Source organism: Mus musculus, chromosome 14, assembly GCF_000001635.26.
Source record: "Mus musculus strain C57BL/6J chromosome 14, GRCm38.p6 C57BL/6J".
Classification (NCBI taxonomy): domain Eukaryota; kingdom Metazoa; phylum Chordata; class Mammalia; order Rodentia; family Muridae; genus Mus; species Mus musculus.
This window is the reverse complement of record NC_000080.6, coordinates 118,859,314-118,880,904: the sequence shown is the minus strand read 5'-3', so window position 1 is coordinate 118,880,904 and position 21,591 is coordinate 118,859,314. Positions and strand designations below refer to the sequence as shown.

The window sequence follows — 21,591 nt, the reverse complement described above, 5'->3', positions numbered from 1 at the left end:
TCATTTGTTTCAGGATTGCCTTTTCTTTTTTCTTTTTTTCTTTTCACAGTTCGGTTCTGTAGGTAGACAATTGTGGAGTCTGTCTGTGCTGTCTGACAGCAGGTGTGGACTGAACAATGTGAGATCTGAAATTTGAGCCCCAAAGTGCTAAACTTTGTAAACACTGGCGTCCACTAACAGTTCCCAGACTTGGAGATCTTGGATGTAGCTCAGTTGAGCCTGCAGGAGCTAGAGGTTCAAATCTGAAGCACACACAAGAAAGTTGCCAGGGTTGGTGGAGCGGCCCACACAGCACCAGGGAGGCAGACGCAGGCAGATCTCTCTGCGTTCCCGGCCAGCCTGGTCTACAGGAAGAGTTCCAGTACAGCCAGGGCTGCACAGAGAAACCCTATCTTGAAAACAAAGAAAGAAACAAAAAAACCCCAAAGCAACCACAAAGAGTTTCTGAGTTTGGATAATACTGGATTTGGGATTTTCAGATTAGGGATGTTCATAGCCCATGAAATGTCTGCAAATATTCCCAATCCCCAAACCCTATCTAATTTGAAACACGTGTGGCCCATGTATGTCAGGGAGGACTGTGTAGCCTACGACATGCTGTCTGTGTCTCACACTGCACGTGGGTCCACAGCTCCGTCATGCGTGTAGTTTGACGCCTGCAGATGTTAGGTGTTTTGGAACTACAATCTGGAGCCTCCACGTGTTGCTCAAGGATTCTTCTGACACCTGGAAGAAGATGGGGGCTTTTAAGGGTTGTCACCACCTGGGAGTCAGTCATTGGAGAAGAAGGATGGAGGGTTCTGGGACATTTCTAACCCCCAGAGTGTCTTGAGTGGAGCTCGGCTGTTGCTGCCCTGGTCAGCTCCCGTGTAGACTGTGTCCTCCAATTCGAGTCATTCTCCTCAATTCTGTAGATGACCCACCCTCTTCTGTTCATCCCCGGGACGCCGAGGGCCCTGCTGCGCTTCCTTCTTTAGTTACTGCTTTGTTTGTGTGCTAACACGAACCAAGAAAACGACATCGGTCAAGACAGCAGGTCACTCTTTGGAAAGGGGTTGGTAGAAGTGTGTTTCATGGTTCTTCTAGTCGGAGGCAGGGGAGTCACTCTCTGCAGGGCTCCTTGGTGACCTATCTCACCCTGACTTTCAGAGTTACCTCCCCCTACAATCCTTGTGGTCTAGGACTTTCTAAATTCACAATTGATTTTTTTTAAAGTGATATTTGTAGCTTTCAGGATGTGTTTTCAAATCCTCATCATGGCTCAGAGAAGCTGCCTCTGTTTGGGCACCCTGTGTCCTTCCCAACTCATCCTCTGGCATCAGCTGCTCAGCCTAAACCAGGAGGGGCGCCGTTCCTTTAGGAAGCTCACCTTCTTCTCTGCGTCTCTTTCAGTGCACAGATGCTGATGACGAGGACTGGGATATATCGTCCTTAGAGGAAGAGAAGTCTCTGGGGAGTAAAATAGAGCAGAGGGAGCCGCCTCCGGCCAAGCGGGACCCCAGCTGCACCCAGGTGCAGAGGGCCTGGGGCCCAGTGAACCCTCGGGAATTCAAGGAAGAAGGTTGGTGGGTTTCGCCCTCACACATCGGTGGGTGTGGTTCTTTAGTGTGTGTGTGTCCCTGTGGGTGCCCATTTCTGCACACACACATGGCGGTCACAGTCAGGCTTGGTATTGTTCCTGAGAAGCCGTGCACCTTGTGTTTAGAGACATGGTCTCTCGTTGGCCTGGTACTCACCAAGTAGGCTTCTCATCCCTGCTCTCCCAGTGCTGGGGAGGCAGTGTGCTCTAACTCATGGTGAAAACGTGAGTTCCGTGGATCCAATCCAAGTCCCTGCGGTTGACTGGCAAGCACTGTACCGACTGAGCTCGCTCTCCGGCCCCAACGTGTTTCAGCTCTATAAGTGTCTGCTCTCATGACCCTTTTATCCCGTCAGACGGAAGCATGATCAGATCACTGTCACAGCAATGACAGGGTCAGAGTGGAGCACAGAGACAGAATAAAGGCAAATGACACAGCGTTACAACTCAGATATGATGCTAGTCCTTATGGTATTGGGCGCATCTGGAAACCGGTAACGTTCTTCCTCGGTGCACAGATCATTGTAGCTATGCTCTACCATCTCACTGAACGCCCTGATGTGGGTTTTTTTTTTCCCCTTACAATGTCTACACATATTCTCTTCACACAGACACCCCCAGAAATTATTATTTCGGGCTTCCTCGTGGGTGAGAACGTCCTTCTTAGAATCCTCCAGGAATCCTCCAGGGCCAAGAATACACAGCTGAGGAATTTAATAAGGTGTGGTCCCACCCACCACTCGCCCATTATTGTCTGGAATCTCATCAGGCAACCTGGGCTGGCAGGTTGTAAGACCTAAATAAACATCTGTTCCTGGGGCAGGGCCTTTCCCTTCTCCCACCGTGAGATTCCTGGGGAAATGACCAGTTCTCTGAAGTCCATTGTTTCAACAGTCTGATTGTCAGATTGAGTAACACAAGCAGCTGTTTAGAATATATCCACATGTGCTACACCACCATGGCCAGCTTGATAGACAGACAGACAGGCAGGCAGGCAGGCACACAGATAATCAGAGTGACCTTAGTACATGGTAAATGTGAAGACATAGAAAAAGTCCCCTCCATGGTATTCCTCATCACCTTTAGCATGTGGTGAGCCATTCCCACTCTCTCAGTAAGAGACTCAAACCTGACTCTTGACTTGACAGCTTGGGTGTTAGGTACTGATGTCCTACTAAGACAGAGAGAGTTCACTACCACTGTCCCTCGCAGCTCTTGTGTTCACTGGATGAATTCTGTGCCCTTATTTGTAATTTTCTGCCAGTGCCTATAGATTCCATAGTCATGTCTCCTGTCTTCAGCAGGCCCTCTGTGTCCCACTTTGTCCCCACTCTCCCCTCCAGAGCGTCAGCTCTGCAGTTAATCTCACACTGTCACCTGATAACATGTCTGCAAACCACTGCCATTATGAAGTTATCTCTGCTAAGGATCCATTCCAGTTAAAAAACAAGATGATGTTTGAGATACAGTGCCTTGTAAGGAACAGAACCAAGAGGCTGCCTCAAAGACAGGACCCTGCATTCCTCAGAGAACATTCCAGATTCAAACTAGAACGGAGTTTCCCCACAGCATGCTATTCCCATGGCTCTTTTTTTAATTAACTTCAAATTAAGTTCTTCTACCCAGGCAAAACCTATGTTTAACATTTACCTCTAGATCTTAAACTAGAGGTTAGCCTTGATGTGTAGTGTTTTATGTTCCTTTCCTGCACAGTCTATTTGCCCACAGTTAATAACACAATACAGATGTGCTGAGAACCCTCAACATCCAGGCTCTCTGCTGGACTCCAGTGGGAGAGAAGCAGGGCACAGGACACAGGCCTTGCCATCCAGGAGCTTGTGTGCTTCAGGACGGGTGGTCACAGGTCACGTCCTGTGAGGAGATGCAGAAATGTGGCCGACTCGTGGGCGTGTTTTCTATCAGCCTTCTCCCAAAGCCTGTAGGGGCTTGGGGGACAAAGCTTGAAAAAGATTCAGACCCTAGGTGAGAAACAGCTGAAGTTGGGATTAAAAATGTCCTAATTTAACTTCAGATCCCCCCTCTTCTTCCTCTTCCCCATCCAGGACTTCATGAAAACGAACCGAGCACACTCAAGAGCAACTTAGTCACTGTGACTGACTGGAGCGATGTCCTGGATGTCTAAGCACGGCCTCGCACATCGGAAGCCTGTGCCGAGGCCGCCAGCATCAGTGCAGTCAACAGCCTATAGGACTCTAATGCTCTTAGTGTTTCCAACCATAGCAAGGAAGCCGGTTCTGAACAAGGGTGTCTCTTATGACACGTAACACAGTGCCGAGAACAAACTGTCAGCTGTCCACTGTGTAAAAACAACGTATCCTTTAAGTCATAAAAACTCTTTTCTTCAGTACAGAACTCTCTAGTGTTAAATGTATTTTTTTTCGACTAACTTTTAAGTCTTTTTTTTTTTTTGACTGATAGCAGGCTTCAGTTTGAATTACTATAGCTCTTTAAAATATATATGTACTGTCCCATTGGTAGTTCTTATGTTAAAACAATCCTGTCGTCTCTTCAAACTGAATTAGCGAACTCAATGATCCCATGAATGGTAACAGTTAGCTAGGCCCATGGTAAATACATTTCCTTAAAAGTCCCTTTGATCCCACTGAGCTCTGAGGCCCTGTCAGCATGCCGTTACTAACGAGTTCTTTTCTGCAGTGTAACCTTCATCTTGGATGTTTTATGAATAATGTGCAGCTGTTGTAACTGCCAATTGATTCCTGTGAGATGGTCACTAGAAAAAGATGAGCCGTTATTAAGTCACCCACATGTCATTTTCCTGTGTTCAGTCCCCAGCCCATAGTATAAAATACCTCAGAACTAATTTATATTCTTGAATAATGATCTTGGCAATGATCAGAAAGTTTATATAGGAATTGTTTGGGTTTTTTTTTTCTTTTTAAACTTTTTTCCTTTTTTAAAAAAATATTTTTTATACTTTGTAGAACTATTAGGACTATCTCCAAAAACAAAAAAGGAACCTATTAATGGCTTGTTGATTTGGGGTCTCCTGTCATTCACCTACTGTACCAGTAAAGTCCTCCATCACACACTGCGACTGTGGCTGCTTATTAAGAAAACCGCTTGGCTAGCTTTATAAGAGGGCAAAGCCCTGGCATCTAACAAACCCTGACCTTGAAATGTATCTCTGTGACTATTGTGGCTACCATCTAGAAACCTATGTGTGCCCATTCCAAACCATGAAAAAAAAAATTCTCCCACCTCCCTGCGGGGAGCTGTTGTGTGCAAATAGGCTCACTTTATGTGTAAGCTTATCTAAAAGCTTTAGGAATCGAGAGTCAGGCCATGAGTTGTGGGCAGAGATCAACAGCCTTCCCATCTCTCACATCAACAGGTTTTTATTGTCACTACGGGTTTGGGTAGAAATCAAGAGTTGTGTTCCAGACTCTGTGTCTACCACAGGTCCCCACCCCCACCCCCAGCCCCCAGGACAGGTAAGGACCTGGCCAAACCCAACATTTAAATTCAGTTGGTGTTTGTAGGTCACAAAGCCCAGTCCTTTAACTTATCCGTGTTTAGGGTTTCCCCTTCTTGTCCTCATTCAGTTGTTTTATTCCTTTTCCTTGACAGAGCTTAGGCGGCCCCTCCCTGACCACCATGCCTTCACACCCCACTCTCTCTACATTCTCAGTCTAGCTGCTGTCTTCACCAGCTCATCTGAAGAAAAAAATCATTTTAAACGTGTGCCTACACAGCACTGTTCCCACGCTGGTCTGCGGTTCCTAACCTGTCTTTATGGAAGCAAAATATATGACACTGGAAAATGTTTTAATTGGTTTTTTTTGTTTGTTCGTTTGTTTTTTTTTTTTTTACTTTTTTAAAAAAAAGTTTCCTTTCCTTTCCTTTCCGTTGAATCCCTGCAAACAGTGTCCTCTATTTCCTTTTCAGTCTTTTACCCTCTGGGAAAGTCATGTAGTCAGCCATGTGACTCGTTGTGGGCGATTTATAGCATATGACAGAAGTACCAGTTCTTACAACTTGAAACCATGTATTTTACCCTAGACCAGCTCACGCCCTGGTTCTGACACTACAGGGCTCCCTACTCTACGTTTCTTCACTGCACACGCAGGAAAATGTAAGCACCAACGGTTAAGGGGGTGTGTAAGGGTGAATGTGCTCTGACCTATAAGCTGTGTGCTAGTGAGAACAATTACTGCCTTTGTGGGTAAGTGACATGCAGGGCTGGCCTCAGGAATTCACCTGTATCTTTGTTCCAAAACCACCTGATCAAGTTCCATGCCTTGAAAAATGGCCAGTGTCTCAGTGACCTAGTGAGTGTTGGGTGCAGACCCGTGGGACACAGGAAATGAGAGAGCCAGGCCCACACAGGCCCCAGAGCTTCCTTAGCTGGCTTTAGATTCAGCCGCCACCAGTGGCCAGCTCAGCTAGTGGTCACATGCTCTCGCTCAGACAAGCCCGTGTGGTTTATGGTCCACACACAGGGCAAAGGCACCTTGGCCTCACCAGCCCTTTCTTTGGCCATCATGACAAATGACAGCCCTGACGGACAGAACCAAGAAACTAGAAATCAACGACATGGCACATTGGTTGTGTGATTGTTTGACTTGGATACTGGATGAGGGGTCTGAGATTATCGCTGTCCCCTTCACACGACACCATCCATCGTCTGCACACTTGTGTTTGATCTGTGGGTGGAACGAGGGAAGCTCTCAGCACATTAAGGATCCAGTGGCTACCATTCCCTGAGCCTTATGAACTAAGGGTACCCATGTCTTCTATGTGTATAAAATATACACACCCTGTAAATAACCTGTTTATTTCCCTTACAGAAAGGCACAGCAGAAAATGATTAGTATATAACTATAAGAACATTTACATCCAATTAACAGTCTTCAAATTTATATTTTTAAAAAACAGCTTAAGCAGTAATTACAGGAGAGCCTTGGAAGGACTATTGTGAGGACAGTTCTCTTGCACAACAAAACTCAGGAGGCAGCTTGCCAGAGCTCTTTAGACATAGGCATTTTTATCAAACTGTTTTGAAGGGCCTGTGGTTTTAAAATCTCCTTCTCCGCCTTGATACTTGGTCCGAGAAGACATGGCAGACGTGGGTCCGTTGTATGTGTAGCCCATTCTGAAAGGTAAAGCACACTGGGGTTGAGTCTGTTCTACATGCAGAGCAAAGGAGAAATGGATAGAACCATTGACAGTAGCCCAGAGTTAACTCTTCCTCTGGTCAGCTCTCGTCCCTCTTCTGCCTGCACGATGAAGGGACGCAGGATGTTCTCGTGTGTTCTAATATTCCTTCTCAGAACTATTTTTTAAAGATCATTTTTTTTCCTGGCACTCAGAAGGCATTGTGGAGGCTTAAACAATTCCTGCCTCTGTGAGATTTCAGTGAGGCCAACTTGAAGACCACACTTTTCCACTTGGGCTTGACCTCCCAGTCATAGAACCAGCATTAGAACACAGCCATGGGAATCTTTAAACAATAGCAACTGTATCCCTACCCTTCTTCAATTGTTACTTTTAATTCTAAGCGTCCCACGAATTGTCCCATACGTAACGATTGAGAATAGTGCATTTTTAACAGGGCAGTTTTGTTTCTCGTTCCTACCTGGGTGTCTTGTTGTTGTCGGATATTGAAAAGCAAAATATGACTCCCCCAATGATGCAGAGAGAAGCTCCTGCCCATCCGATGAAGAGAGCAGCCCCTAATTCATACCTGTGAGAGAACGACAGGAGTGTCACAGCCAGCCCGCCTGCTAGCTAAGGTTCCCACCCACCCTTCCCCACTCTAAGCTTACAAAGGACACAGTAACATGTTCCAGGCACTAGGATGCTTCCCGCTCTTACTGAAACTTTCTGGCCGCTCCAACTTCCTGACCGGAAGCCAGGGTGATGAGGCCAGGTAAGGTCTAAGCCTGGGCCTCCTGACCCATCAGCATGTATCCTCTGCCTTCTGCCTTTACTTTTGCAAACTCTCCATTCCTTTCTTGTGTTCCACTGGCCAAATTATTTAGACATACTGTAGTAAGGAAAAGGAAGCCTGCCTCCATGTTTGTTCCAGTTCAATAACTATCAAGAGCTTGCTGAGTGTGAGTACGTGAAGGTGCAAGGAGCCTATGTGGAGAGGCTTAGGGAAAGATGGGAGCAGCATCTCTGCAGCCTAGTGGGGATGCTCATCTAGAAGTAACCAGCGACCAAGCTTCTAGGTGGCAGGGCACGAAGCAAATGTAGACATGACCCAGACAGCCCTTCTCGAGATAAGAAGCCCAGCATCTAAAGTCACAAAGATGAGGTCACTTGTAGACAGAAGAAATCCCTTCAGGTAAGGAACAGCCACATACAACGTGTCTACACACACGGACACACATGTACACACACATACACACACACACACCAAATAAACAAGGAATAAGAATAGAGAATAGTAAAACCCTTGAGCATCCTCTTTCTGTGGAGTTAGGATGCCACACATACATACGCACGCGAGCGCGCGCACACACACACACATACACTGCAAAACTGGGTGGTGGAGGGACTGGTGTTTCAGTATAAAATGAGACCAGAGTGTGTATTGGTCACACAGATCCATGCAGAAATAATCTTTGGAGAGTTCAAGGTAATGAGAAGTCAGGGCTCCAGGTTGCCACCTTCTCTATTGCTCCTGACATGGGCCAGGCGTATGCTGAGAACCTGGCTCTGCTTCTGCTGAGAGCAGCTGACAGGAGCTCTCCAGGGTTCTTGGCCCATTGATCCTTCCCACTTGGCTGTGTAGGAGGGATCTCTGCTCCCTTGAAGCCAGCATGGGCTTTCTGTAGCTGTCTGTGCAGCAGTGGGAATTTCTGTAGCCCAGAACCAGTAGCAGGCAGGCAGCGGTGCTTACAAAGCTTCAGGGACGTTTTCCCCCCAACCTAGGATGGAGTTAAGCATCTCTGCCCTGTGACCTTCTCTTGTACTTACTTCCTTGGGAAACCAGGTGACAGCTGGGGGCAAGGAACAGCTGTGACAGAACAGGTGGGCATTAGCACTACAGCTGCTTCTGGAAACCTACAGACTTTTTCAAGGGTCCCCATGTGGCAATGACAGAAACAGAAAGTTGATGTAAAGAGAGAAAAGGCACTTCCAGGCTGCATATATGCACCAAGAGTGGAGTACACATCATTGGAAAAGAGAGCTGCCCAGATCAACAACAGGGAAATGTCTTAGAAAGGAAACTGACAAACCACCATGCTATACATATAAAATTTCAATCGCCCAGATCTCTAAGGTAAGCCACCTTTTTTATGTTGTCTTAATGAGATTGTTCACATAAAAGAAGCATAGCTATGACACATAGCATGCCATTTGACTCCTGTAAACCCTGAAAGTCCTAAAATGACCTGGCTTCAGATCCTTCCAGATGCATCCTGAGCCAGCACGCAGAGGACAATACTCTCTGTGGAGGCCATTCCCATAGGACCTGAAACCTCATCACACTACCTTTCTCTGCTTGCTCCAGAGGTCACCTCTCCAACTATGCTGCCATGGATACACGCCTTCAAAAAGTCTCAGGTTCTTTTTTTGTCGCGAGCTTTCCTGGAGGAGGGTCCCAGTAGTTGGAGCCATGGCTACTCCTTTGAGTGCCCAGTGTTGTAGTCAAGTCCAGGTTCTACTTCCTAGCCCCATGCTCCCAGAAATAAAGCTTAGACTCATACTATTTTGTCAAATACCTTGGCTATATGGCTAGACTCTACTCTGACCAGATCATAACTAAAGATAACCACTTACTTTATCCTACATTCTGCCACATGGCTTGGTTATCCTGAGCTAAAGTACACTAAGTCTGTCTTCTCATCCCTTTTCCGACTCCTTTCCCAGCCTCCTCCTTTCCCAGAATTCTTTCTCCTCTCCGATGTCCCACCTCTATTTTCTGCCTAAGCCATAAGGCCATAGGCATTTTAGCTGACAGGCGAGGCATCCGTACAATACACAGAGGAGCCCGCATTACAGGCTGGCCTTGAATCAGAGATCTGCCTGCCTCTGCTGGGATTAAAAGGCGTCTTCCACCACCGCTAAAAGGGTCTCCACCTTTTAGGAATGGTCAGCGAGGAGCAAACATGATAGAAGTCAGGAACTGCACGGCTCAGCACCAAGACCTCCCAGAAGGGAACATTGCCAGTGGCCTGCCTATGTCGTCATTAGTTCAGTCCATCTCCAAACTTACTGAAGGGACTGGAATGATGATCTTTGTTTGTAATAACAACTAGCTTTTTGACTCCAGTTTCTAAATTTTGAGTCAGCGAGGGACAGGGTACTAATAGATCTCAGGAGAACTTCATATTGTTGTGTAGAGAAGGTGACCTTGAATTTCTGATCTTCAGCCTCTGCCTCTGGAGTGCCAGGATTACAGGCAGGCCACCTTGGTTTATGTGGTGTTCTGGATAAAACCAGGGCCTTCTGCCTGCTAAACCAGTACTCAAAGGACCGAGCCGCACACCCAGACCCTCGTTCCACTTTTTAAATATATTTTACTTTTTACATAAGCAGGATCACTTTTGAGTGAATTATTTCTACCTAATTTCCATTGTAAATCTTGACAAATACTTCGAAGTAGTGTCTATTTGGAGTTGAATCTAGAGGCCCTACATCATCCCCTCTTTATTTTTAACTCCGATGTGATGGCTTTTGTGATTGGTTCTTCCTCTCTCAGACTTTTTCTTTATTCTGCTGAGAGACCAGTGTCTGAGTCCCCCTCAGCAGGGTGACTTCAGTCCACACCTATCAGAACCTGCCTGTTCTGTGGCAAACAGTGACTGGTACCATTCAAAGGCAGCCTGGAGAGAGAGGGCAATAAAACTTCCACCTGAATCGGTTTCCAAGGCTTGTCTCCCTCACCTCTGCCTGGATCTCTTGGTAATGCTAAGAAACGGATTTCAACACTTCAGGAAGATTATCTAGACTTCAAATTATCTGCTGCATTTTTTTTTAAATGAGCAATATCCTCTTGTCCCTAAGCCAGCTTTTCACTCCCATTGTGGTCTCTATGGTCCCATCACCTCACCTCAGCTTCTTCCCTATGGTGCAAGAATAACTAGCTCCACACCAGACTGACCCTTAACTGTGTGGACAGTGTGGCTTAGACTTGAAACATTTTAGCATACACCGAAACGGCATCACTGTGGATCAGAGGGCTGCCCCCTCGTAGCTTTGACACATTTGTATCAGAGCACATGACTCCGGCACACCAAGACCGGGGAATGAGGTTACTTCTCACCAGAAAAATTGAAACATGGATTAACTGCTCTTAAGTATCCTCCCAAATAAACCAGAAAGATCTGAAGCATTTCAAATATGCTTTCAAGTACGGTTAGTCCTGCTGTATCTACAGCTAGATAAGGCTCTGGTTCACACCCATCATTTCTGAAGAGTTGGGCAAGAGCTGCGTGGTGGTGCTGACTCAGCACAACGCACCAGCCCTCTCCTAAGTCAGCCTTAGGCAAAGGGACTGGGGATGACTTATTTTCACACCCTGATCTTGCACCCACATCCCCATTTCTGACCTGATTTGCAGATCCTGGGGATCTCCTTGGCTTCATTTTGTCGCCACAGACATGCCAAGCCAAGGGCCAAGCCACTCACTCTATCCTGGATTGACAAGAGATGTCAGCCTGACAGCTCCTCCCACAGATCCTATAGTTCTGGTGGGACTGGTGAGACATTAAGCAAATAATTACAGTACGGGTGTGATGGAGCCCAACAATAGAACTCAAAGAGCATGTCTGTGCAAACAGACATGACTGACCTCAGCTCTCCCACATACATACAAACGTGGTCTGAGGACCAGGAAACAGCAAGCCCTGGCTCTTAGACTGTCCTGTGCATCTGAACACACATCGACGTTCAACCCTCATTACAATTCTGAGACATGGGTATATGTATCCTCAGTTTGCAGAAGAGGAAACTGAGGCTCAGGGAGATTAAATGACTTGTCTCACATTTGAGCTAAGTAAAGGGTAGAGCCGAGAGTTTAAGCCTTTAACTGTGATCCCAAACCTGGACGCCTAACCGTTGTTCTCACAGTAAATGAGTTATGAGCGCTTTTAAATGCCACTCAATCTACTCTGAGTTTCCATTTCAGGTTTTTCTCCCTCCTTGGCTCACTGAGCTCTCAGTGGCTCCAGAACCACAGGGTGTGGAATTTTTTCCAAACGCCCCAAGGCTGATCTTTTACCCAATGCCACCAGAGGAGCCACCAAAGCCAGGGCGTGCTGAGCAGCCCCTCCAAAAGTAAGGCTACAGCAAATGAAAAGACCCAAAGAATACTGAAGGGACCTTAATGAAGGGCACAGGCCTTTTTAGAGTACAACGTCCTTGCTTTAATTAAAAATGGTAATCACACACACACACACACACACACTCTCACACACACACACGCCAGTTACCTTAATGCAAAACAGTATGTTTTGGGAAAAAAGTAAAAAAAAAAAATCTAGGATGTACATTTATATGTTATCCACATGAATTCTTTAAAACTGAATTCCATAGTTCCATTGGTAAGCCGGCCTTTTGGACATCATTGCTGTCTGATGTAGATACCTCCCTTTAATCTAAGGCCGCGTAACTGCAAGGATGAGTCTATATAAATGGATATTCTATAAGGACATAAGCACATCTGTTCCTAACACTGCGAATTCCAAGTTGCTGACATAGAGTGGGCCATTGAGAGCCTGCCCACCGGGTGCTTGCCAAAATCCACCAGCCTTCTGCGTGATGCCCACCGCCAATCTCCTCTGCGAACAGTCCCTCCCACAGTCTGGTATCCCGTAACATTTACAAAACAGTGCCGGAGGCTCCCAGGCAGGAGCCAAAGCAAGACAAAACTCTAAATCCCATGTTGGGAGATCTGCATACGGAATTCTCAAATTTGAGAAACCAAAGCAAGGCTGTACTTTTTTTATTTCCTCCTCTGGTGCCAGTTCTCAGTTTCGAATTATAACAAGCATGCATGCATTGTCTTGCAGCATGCGTGACTTACTACTAGCTGGCTCAGAAGTCGACAAGCAATGTGTTAATGGCAGGAGCCTTGTTTGTCTTCTCCCTGTGTGCTATAGAAGGAGCTGTTCTCACATTTATTTTTAAAATTAACATGTTGCGAATATTTTATTTAACTCATTAAAGAATAAAAAAAAGCAGACAGGTATCAGAAATGATCCCAAGGTACATTCAGAACAAAACAAAACAAAAACAAACAAACAAAACAAAACAAAAAACAAAAACATGAGCAGCCAATAGGGCTGAACTCACAAAGCAATGTAAAACTGATCTTTCTACTGTTTTTATTCAGTAGCCTTTGACCAATATTTTCCTGGTATGTTATTTTCTTTAATCTTCATAACACTGCCCATCTGTGTTACTTTGATGAAGCAACTGAGTGACTACAAGGTCAGGGCCCAGCTTAGCCTCTCACAACTGACCTGACTCCAGCACCTTCCCGGCTGTCACCGCACCAGGTGACCGATGAGGTCTTCCGAAGAGTAACCTTACAAGTTACTGGAAACTTAGAAACCGTTCACAGTGGAACTAAATGTCACTTTAGCCAAGGTAAATTATAATTTAGTAGAAATATTTCGTGTGTCCCAAGTTATTCCGTTTGTTGCAAAAATAAATCCATTACTTAGCAACATTGGTGCCATTGATCTTGTCTAGCAGGGCGGATAATTGGGGGGAGGGGGTTCCCTGGTCTTGATCTGGAGCAGGAATGGTGTGCTGAGTCACGGTGCTCACAGAGAGTTCAATGATGTGTTTACAAGGCAATTCTGAAGTCTGAATAAACTGACCCTGCCGAAGGTCCTAACAGCAAATACTGTCCTGAGACCTTTCAGAGGACTCTGTGTGGCTAAGCCTGTGCTGAAGTCTCTGTGAGGGTGGACAGGGGAGTTCCTTCATACTGAAGTAATCCCGAACAATTAAAATGCTTCCAGCGTGCATTCAGGATCCCCAGGGAAAACAACTGAACAGCAACCAAAGCAGGAGACCCTGTGGGGTACGTCCTGATAGAAACAATCCCCCAGTATCTCAGTAACTGACAGATACTACAGCAGCTTACTTGTATGTAACTCAGTTCAAGGATAAGGTGACCAGAAATTAACAAATTATGACTACTTGTGCGGGTTCTCCTAGTGGTTGCACGTTAGACCCCCTTTGAAATTTCCTTTGAGAGCTGTCCTGGCTGGTATTGTGTGTCAACTTGACACAGCTGGAGTTATCACGGAGAAAGGAGCTTCAGTTGGGGAAATGCCTCCATGAGATCCAGCTGTAAGGCATTTTCTCAATTAGTGATCAATAGGGGAGGGTCCATTGTTGGTGGTGCTATCCCTGGGCTGGTAGTCTTGGGTTCTATAAGAACCCAAGCAAGTCAGGGGAAGCAACCCAGTAAGTACTATCCCTCCATAGCCTCTGCATCAGCTCCTGCTTCCTGACCTGCTTGAGTTCCAGTCCTGACTTCCTTGGTGATGAACAGCAGTGTGGAAGTTTTAGCTGAATAAACCCTTTCCTCCCCAACTTGCTTCTTGGTCACGATGCTTTGTGCAGGAATAGAAACCCTGACTAAGACAAGAGCCAAGTGTCATAAAACAATTATTCCTTCTGTTAGGTCTCTAGCATATCTCTATTGCTAATCTCAAACTACTGTAAAAGGTGAGGTGGTGTGGTGTGGATACCTGTGTAAGGATCTTTTGAAATAAGAGCTAACATTTTTCTGTCCTGTTTGTTATGCACTTTCAGATATGACTTTAAACTCTGAACTCTGCCATCCCGCCTGACCGTCACAACCACTTATCCTCATCCTGTAGACTCAGATCACAGAGTGTAGGAAGGACATGAAACTAGGAAGCAGCAGGGCTGAGTTACTCCAGGCAGCTTGGACCCAGGTCTTTCCTGACATTTTGGTTGTGAGCCTTCCTAGTCTTTGAAGGCTGAGCCATCTCTCTAGGCTCAGGATCCCCTCATCTGATTGCCCTTATCTCATAAGCAAAGGTCTTCCACGTACGGAGAGACACAGACCAGTCACGGCTGATATCACCCGTGTTGTATCCTGAAGTGTGGACTAGCTACACGGTTATAAGAAGTCCAACAAATTAACATGCGCTCTCTATTTCACAATGCTCCCTGTCTGGTCTGGGAGACTGATAAACCAGCAAGTGTGAACTACCAGTAGGGTGATAATGTGGGTGCGAGGAACAAAGGGAATCCCCCAGAAGCTACATCTCCCAGGAGGCAAGTGGAGAAGGTTGATCAGAGGTCTGACCAGAGTATAAAGGGATAGGAGCTAAGTTGTCAGACCCAACTAGACTGACAGGAATCATTTCGCCACAGGCTAATCAGTAAAATGGAATGGCGTTGGCAAACATTTGCTATCCCGGTTGATTTTTAAAAGGCTCACTAGCCTAACAGAAGCATCTGGGGACTTCCTGTAAGCAGAGGTGACCCGTGCGGCTTCTGAACAAAGCGAAGTTCCAGACTCATGCCTTCTTACTGTTGAGTTCCAGTTATTCCTGGTGTTTAAGACTTCCGTGTGATCAATCTCCCACCCAAAACTCCATGACCAGTGCAAAAAACCTCAGCTCACTTTCCAAAGAACCTAGTGAGCATTCATATTGCAGCATTTGATGACAAAGGTGGGAGAGAAAAGATAAATAAGCCTGGCTAGGTCACCTGTGCACCTGTAAGGTTGAGGTCTCAACCAGAAACTAGAATGAGAGAATTCATCTGAAAGTAGCTCTTCCCTCGTCCACCTCACCCCTGCCCCTCCTTCCCCTCTTCTTTCTTTCTGCCTTCCACCCCATGTATGCCTTTCTTTCTATGCTGAGGACTGGACCTGGGCCTCCCTCATATTAAGCACAGGAATCTACATTATCCCACATCCCCAGTCAGGCAAGCATTAATTTCTAACTACTAAAACCTACAATAGTGAAGAGATTTTACCTAAGTATAGTCTAAATCCTAAAGTATTGAATCAAGTATGCCAGGAATGAAGAGTATTCCACAGTAAAATGGAAAACAGAAAAGCCTCGAGGCTGAGACCCAGGAGTGAGGCTCAGAGGCCGAGCATCACTGGTACACAGTGGAGTCCCAGACAACAGGGTTCTGTTTCTTTAAACGGGTCGTGGTGGCTTCTACTTTGCTTGTTTTGAAAAGCAGTTTTTTCCTGCTGATCAATTGTGACTTGGAACAGTTTAAGAAAGCAAAACAAGACATTCAGGAAGTTAGTGGTTTGGGCAACAAAGCCAAGGTAAGAATAATGTTATCATGTGGGTTGTGAATCTTGCTTTGGGGTGCTTATTAGCATAAGCTTGTAGGTAGGTAGATTTTTTTCTTTTGGATTTATTGGATTCTGTTTTAATAAAAAGGAGGAAGTTGGTTTGGAATAGCCTAAGGGGAAGAGAAGAGGTTGTTTTCATGTCTCTGTAAATGCCCGTGTTGGAGTTGTTCAAGCAGAGTCACCACCTAGATGAAAACTCACAAAGAGGGGAGACAGCAGAAAACAGAAACGCAGGGAGCTGTGTAAGTTCTGTGATCCTGCCAGATGTAAGTCGGAAGAGAATTCTTCTCATATATGATGGGGGTAAAAAGCATTTTAGAATAAAAAGCCACTGAAGCTATCGCATGGCAACATGACAGCTAGATTCTCGACTGCAGCTCTACCCTCATTTTACTCAGGAATAAAGCTACAACTGGGTTCCTTTGCACACAGTAGGAATTTGTTGATAAGCCTAGTTGTGTTTTCCTAGCTTAAACAGTCAGGGCGTATATGCTAGAGGGATAGGGCGGAGCTCTGCAAAGGTCTAATGCTGGAGAGATGAGATGTATTGTAGAATTCAACAGCATCAACAAAACAACAAGAAGAAAGCGGAAAACATGTTTCAAGGCCTGAACGATCTTCATTTTAGGATTCGGGCACAAGAGTGCGATTCAAACCAAAGCTTGTGGCAAACAGCAGCCTTTCAGTGCTTTGCTAAGGACCCAGATATGTGGGCTCATGCCACTGACAGTCACACCTTCTGAGGCCACCACCAGGGAGAAGACACTTAGAAGTAACTTGGTATAGCCTAATGTGTGCCATTTGTGGGAAAAGGAACAGATCCTTCCGCAAAGCCTCCTCAGACTGTCAACATAGCAGGAAGCTTTGCACAGGTCTGGAAGGACCAGATTCTCTACAGTTACAGAGTCACTTGGGGGCACTCTGGTAGGTAGACAGAACTGAAGGAGATGCTTTCTGACCTCAAGAAAGTTACAGAGTCCTCATGCCGGTCTAGCAAGACATCAAAGAAACATCTAGAACCCTCTTCCAGCACCTTCTCCAAACCTCTGCTCACCTGGCTTGGCAGAGTCATGAATTGAGTCTCACACATGTTCAAGCTCAAATGAATTTGAAATCAGACAGCAGTTATTAAATTCTAGCAAAGCCAGTCGAGAACACGCTCTTCTACAAATAAGCCTGGCCAAAGATTTGCTTTAACGATGACTTCTCAAGATCTGTAGAGCCAGGTTAACCCTGTACTGGAAGCCAATGCAGATGTAGCGTCAGGTTTTCTGGTTTCTATTGCCCACCCTCTCCAAGAAGGTGCTAATTTAGAAAGTAAAACATCAGATGAAACCACTGCTATCGATGGATCGGTTTGAAGGAGCCCTTGGTTTACCTGAAGCCTGGGTTCCTGCCATGCCTCTCTAACTAGAATGCAAGAGGACATTGACCACCCTCCAGTCTAATCATTCCCTGATCCAACCAGAGTTTATTGAGATTGTGAAGTCTCAATCATCACCTCCGAGTTTGGTTTCCTGTACATCTGTACAAATCTAGTTTTCAAAAATAAACAAGAAGCTGAGCCTATCATCCTTGCATTCAGGATGCTGAGGCAAAAAGTTCATAATTCATGTCTAGCCTGGGCTACCCAGCAAGACTGTATCTCAAAAACATGAAACACAACAGAAAAAAAAAAGAAGTAAGGAGAATACTTACAAATTAGGATATATTTTTCTACCATGGGTAAAGAGTAAAAATTAGATTGGATCTAAAGACAATGTTTGTTTGTTTGTTTCTTAATCTTAAAATGTCCGAATGGACACTATTTTAAAATAAATGTATGACAGAAGCTCTGGAATAAAAAGTAGCATGTAGTTTTTTAGTAGCCAAAGTTTTATGTAATTATGAAATTAGTATTGCACAGTTATTGTCAGCATCATAAGTCTCACAGCTTAGAGCACGTGTTCTACAGAACTCCACCTCCTGGTTTGAGATGTGGATTAGTTTAGTCCAAGAGACTCTCAGGAGAGAGTCCCACTTGATGAGGGTATTATAAATGTGAAGCAATTTGATAGAATCCAGCAATGTTGTGCCTGGCATGTGAAGGGACCCATATGTGTTAATATAATCCTCATTACCTACAACTCCACTACTCTGGCTTACCGAAGAGAGAACTAGAAAAACAATGCCCTGAAGACTTCTAAATGCACTAGGAAAACATAATGCCCACTTGACCAATTATGTCTAACTTGACCTTTAAAATTTTGAAAATACTTATCTCAAGTCTGAAATATAATTGCCAGCTTGATTGATGTCAAAAACACCCCTACCCCCATGTCACCCCACAAATGTGCACACACAATTTCCTAGAGAAGTATGTGAGCTTCACGGGAGTTTCATGAAGACACAAGATTTGATATACGGCTGGGTGTTTCTCATGTGGTGTCCCTGGGATTTTCACAATTCAAAGAAGTAATCTCAGGGACCCAATAAAAAAGCCAGCATCCTTGAACTCCGAAACAACAACCCACCGACAAGCTGATTAAGTCAGTCCTAAGGCACTGCAGATAGGAGCAGTCAGCAGAGGGCTCGAGGCCACGCCCCACAGCACCTCACTGTGTGTGGTTTTTACATAAAGGCTGGGAAGGTGGAGAGACCAGCATTTGCAAAGATTGTTCTGAATGAACTACCAAGGCAAGTTTTATCTTCAGAACTTGGCATCCTTTCCTCCCATCTTACCTCACCCCGGCTTTTCCTGAATTTCCCTTCAACTTTGTCATGTAAAATGGATGGGTTTACTTCTCCACATCCTCTGCTCTGAGCTATTTAAAGATGACGTACGATGTTCATAACTGTCACCAAACGCATCCTTCATCAAGACGACTCATAAATCTAATGTCAGATTTACTAACAAACTTCATTTTCAAAAGCTATACAGGAAATCCATGACCTCCATCTCTCTCATTTTTCTATGAGCTAGACACATCTCGACTGAAGACAACACTTACTTTTGCTCCATATAAAGAGGATCAAAGAATTCTGTTGTGATTTTGTTTGCATACAGGGAACAGCCTGTCATGGAACACAGACCTGCAAAACACCAGTGGGCAAGCACACCAGTTAGAGTTTCATCATTTACACCCCGAAGTTCCTTGTTTGGTAGGAAAAGTTAACTATTTACCTGACAATATGAATACAATCCCGGCCAAGCAAGCAATTTTAGCTTTGGCTTGATCTGAGCCTCCGACTTTGGTACATTTCATTCCAAAGAGTGCAAAAATGGAACCGAAAAATCCCAGGCTGACCGCAGCGATCATTAGTCCTCTACATGCCTGGATGTAACCTGTAATTAGAGCAGGTCGTTCATGTTAACACAGAAATGCACAGCTCTCCAGAAAGAACACCTCGCTAGCATTGTCGCTTGGGATGGCTGTCAGACTGTCTTGGTGGAAAACCAGCAACACAATGGAAGGAAAGCAATCCCAGCACTCAGGAGGCAGAGGCAGGTGGATTTCTGAGTTCGAGGCCAGCCTGGTCTACAGAGTGAGTTCCAGGACAGCCAGGGCTATACAGAGAAACCCTGTCTCAACAAAACAAAAAAACAAAAAAGAAAGAAAAAGAAAGGAAAGCAAGCGAGTCTACCTGAAAAGCCCATTCTGGGCCTCACTCTTGAAGGGCCACCTTATGCATAGCCTCTGGCTAGATCTTTATGTTATTCCTGTATTTACTAAGGCTTGCGAAGGTTCTGTGATTTGCCACAGATGAGCTAGTAATCAGTAGAAGGGATCGCACCCTGGAAAAGATTATGAAGTACATGCCTCATTGCCTCTCATTCTAACTCCTTAGCGTAGCAACCTTCTCAATACGTACCATACCGACTCTGGCACTGCAAAACTAGAACGTTAACACAGGCAGCAAGATCTCCCGCCGGGTAGAATCTCCTGATGTCAATGGAAGTTTATAAGTGAGACTAGCCAGCGTCTGTTAGTGACCCATGTCGAATCTAAGAATTATTTTAGAGACACTGTGCTATTGTTAGTTAGAGTGCATAGAATAAAGTTGGGCTTGAGAAAATATTGCCTAATAGGAGAGTAAATTATAATTCAGCCAAGTGTTTGGGTGCAAACGAGTTTCTTTCGTGAGCCTGATAGCTTGTTCCCACTGAACCATCTATGCTTTCAGTCACGTATCTTATTTGCATAGCTGGGGTAATGACAAACTTTAGCAGGGCATTTGGCCAGGCACGGGCTCACTCTAAATTAATAAAATTCAAAATGGCATACCATCCCCATATAAGCCACTTAATTTCAGCAGGAAACAACACTGTTCAGACTGATGTGAGAGAGGGGCGCATAGCAGGTGTAGGCAAATGAACACACGGCAGGCTTGCTTTGGGAATTAGGCCTTCTAATAAAAACAAAAGAACAAAACCCTCTTAAGTGCCACCTATCATTATTTAGTATTCAAGCAAAGCCCATGATAATCCGTACTAGTAAGCTAATAATTATAAATTTGTGGAGTCAATGGTGGTGGTCTCCTGTCCCACGCTTCTCTGGAAAAGGATGGAAATTAAAAGTTGAATCCTGTTCCTAGGGAACAAATCTTTCTGCTTAATGTCCTACGTGCTCAGCCCCTGTAAACACAGGCTGCTGTGGCAGTGCAGCCGGAGTTCATTTCATTGATGAGGATGCTGTCAAAGGCAGCAAAAGAAACTTGGCTTGGTGATTTGGGGCAGTGGAAGCTCTTTTTGTTAACAATCATTGGTGCTGGAAAGCTCTCTGGGTCTCTGCTACTAAACACTGAACCAACTCTATTTCAAACTTTAGCCCACAGCACAAGAGCAGCAGCAACACCAGGAGAAGGTCTCTCACCACCTTACGAAGCCCAGGGGTCTGCAAGGGGATCGCAAGGGACTCCCTGCTCAGCACAAAAGCACAGGCAGCAAACAGGTAGCCATTAGCTTGCTGTGAATGCAAACATTAAACAATAAAAGTAGAAGGATAGATATACACATATGGGGACCTACACAAAGATGCACATATAGACACACATAGACACACAGAGAGTTATACACTCACACACAGACATACACACACACAGACCTACACTCACACACATACACACAGAGACATATACATACACAGACATACACACAGAAATATATTCACACAGAGAGATGCATGCATACACACAGACATACACACAGAGACATACACAGACATACACAGAGAGAGAGAGAGAGATATACACAGAGATACATGCACAGACACAGACATACTGACACACAGAGACACATACCCACACAACATATATATAGTCACACGCATGCAAACACACACACACACACACATAAATGCAGTAGTACCCTTGATCAGCCTGGAGTATGTTTTGTTTCGAAACTCCCATGAAACCACAAATAATACTGAATTTTATGTATACACCAGTTTTGCTATAAATATGTGATAAAAATTACAGATTAAGTACAGAAAGCTGGGCTTGGGAAACACAGGCCTGCAGCCCCAGAACTCTGACAATGTTCAGGGCTAGCCTGGGCTCCGTCGTGAGGCACTGTTAAAAAAAAAGTACTAATTAAGTAAAATAGAATTATAAAATGTATTCAAAACCTATAGATTATTTAATTTTTTAATTTTTCATTTACTATTTTGGCCTTTAGTTGACCACAGGCCATTGAGACCCAGGAAAGGAAAACCATGGGAAAAGGGAG

General features: G+C 45.0%; 2 protein-coding genes across 35 annotated transcripts in view; one reads left to right on the top strand and one right to left on the bottom strand.

Moving 5' to 3' along the window:
• The window catches only part of Dzip1 (DAZ interacting protein 1), a 50,021-nt gene extending 44,633 nt beyond the window's left edge, over positions 1-5,388 (top strand). For 15 of the 29 annotated variants that reach the window (XM_030247933.1, XM_011245146.3, XM_030247939.1 and 12 more), the window contains 2 exons: positions 1,393-1,561; positions 3,643-4,652. In XM_030247933.1, the coding sequence (XP_030103793.1) occupies positions 1,393-1,561; positions 3,643-3,722 (249 nt within the window). In that variant the 3' untranslated portion in view covers positions 3,723-4,652. Of the gene's footprint in view, positions 1-49; positions 1,037-1,392; positions 1,562-3,642 lie in introns of all 29 variants that reach the window. The other 14 variants (XM_030247936.1, XM_006519387.3, XM_006519383.3 and 11 more) reach the window with 5 other exon arrangements.
• A 991-nt stretch (positions 5,389-6,379) lies between these two features.
• Cldn10 (claudin 10) overlaps positions 6,380-21,591 on the bottom strand; it is an 86,655-nt gene continuing 71,443 nt past the window's right edge. For 3 of the 6 annotated variants that reach the window (NM_023878.3, NM_001160096.1, NM_021386.4), the window contains exons 2-5: positions 19,048-19,209; positions 18,875-18,956; positions 7,197-7,304; positions 6,380-6,713 (exon numbers count right to left, since the gene is read on the bottom strand). In NM_023878.3, the coding sequence (NP_076367.2) occupies positions 6,590-6,713; positions 7,197-7,304; positions 18,875-18,956; positions 19,048-19,209 (476 nt within the window). In that variant the 3' untranslated portion in view covers positions 6,380-6,589. The remainder of the gene's footprint in view (positions 6,714-7,196; positions 7,305-18,874; positions 18,957-19,047; positions 19,210-21,591) is intronic. The other 3 variants (NM_001160097.1, NM_001160098.1, NM_001160099.1) reach the window with 1 other exon arrangement.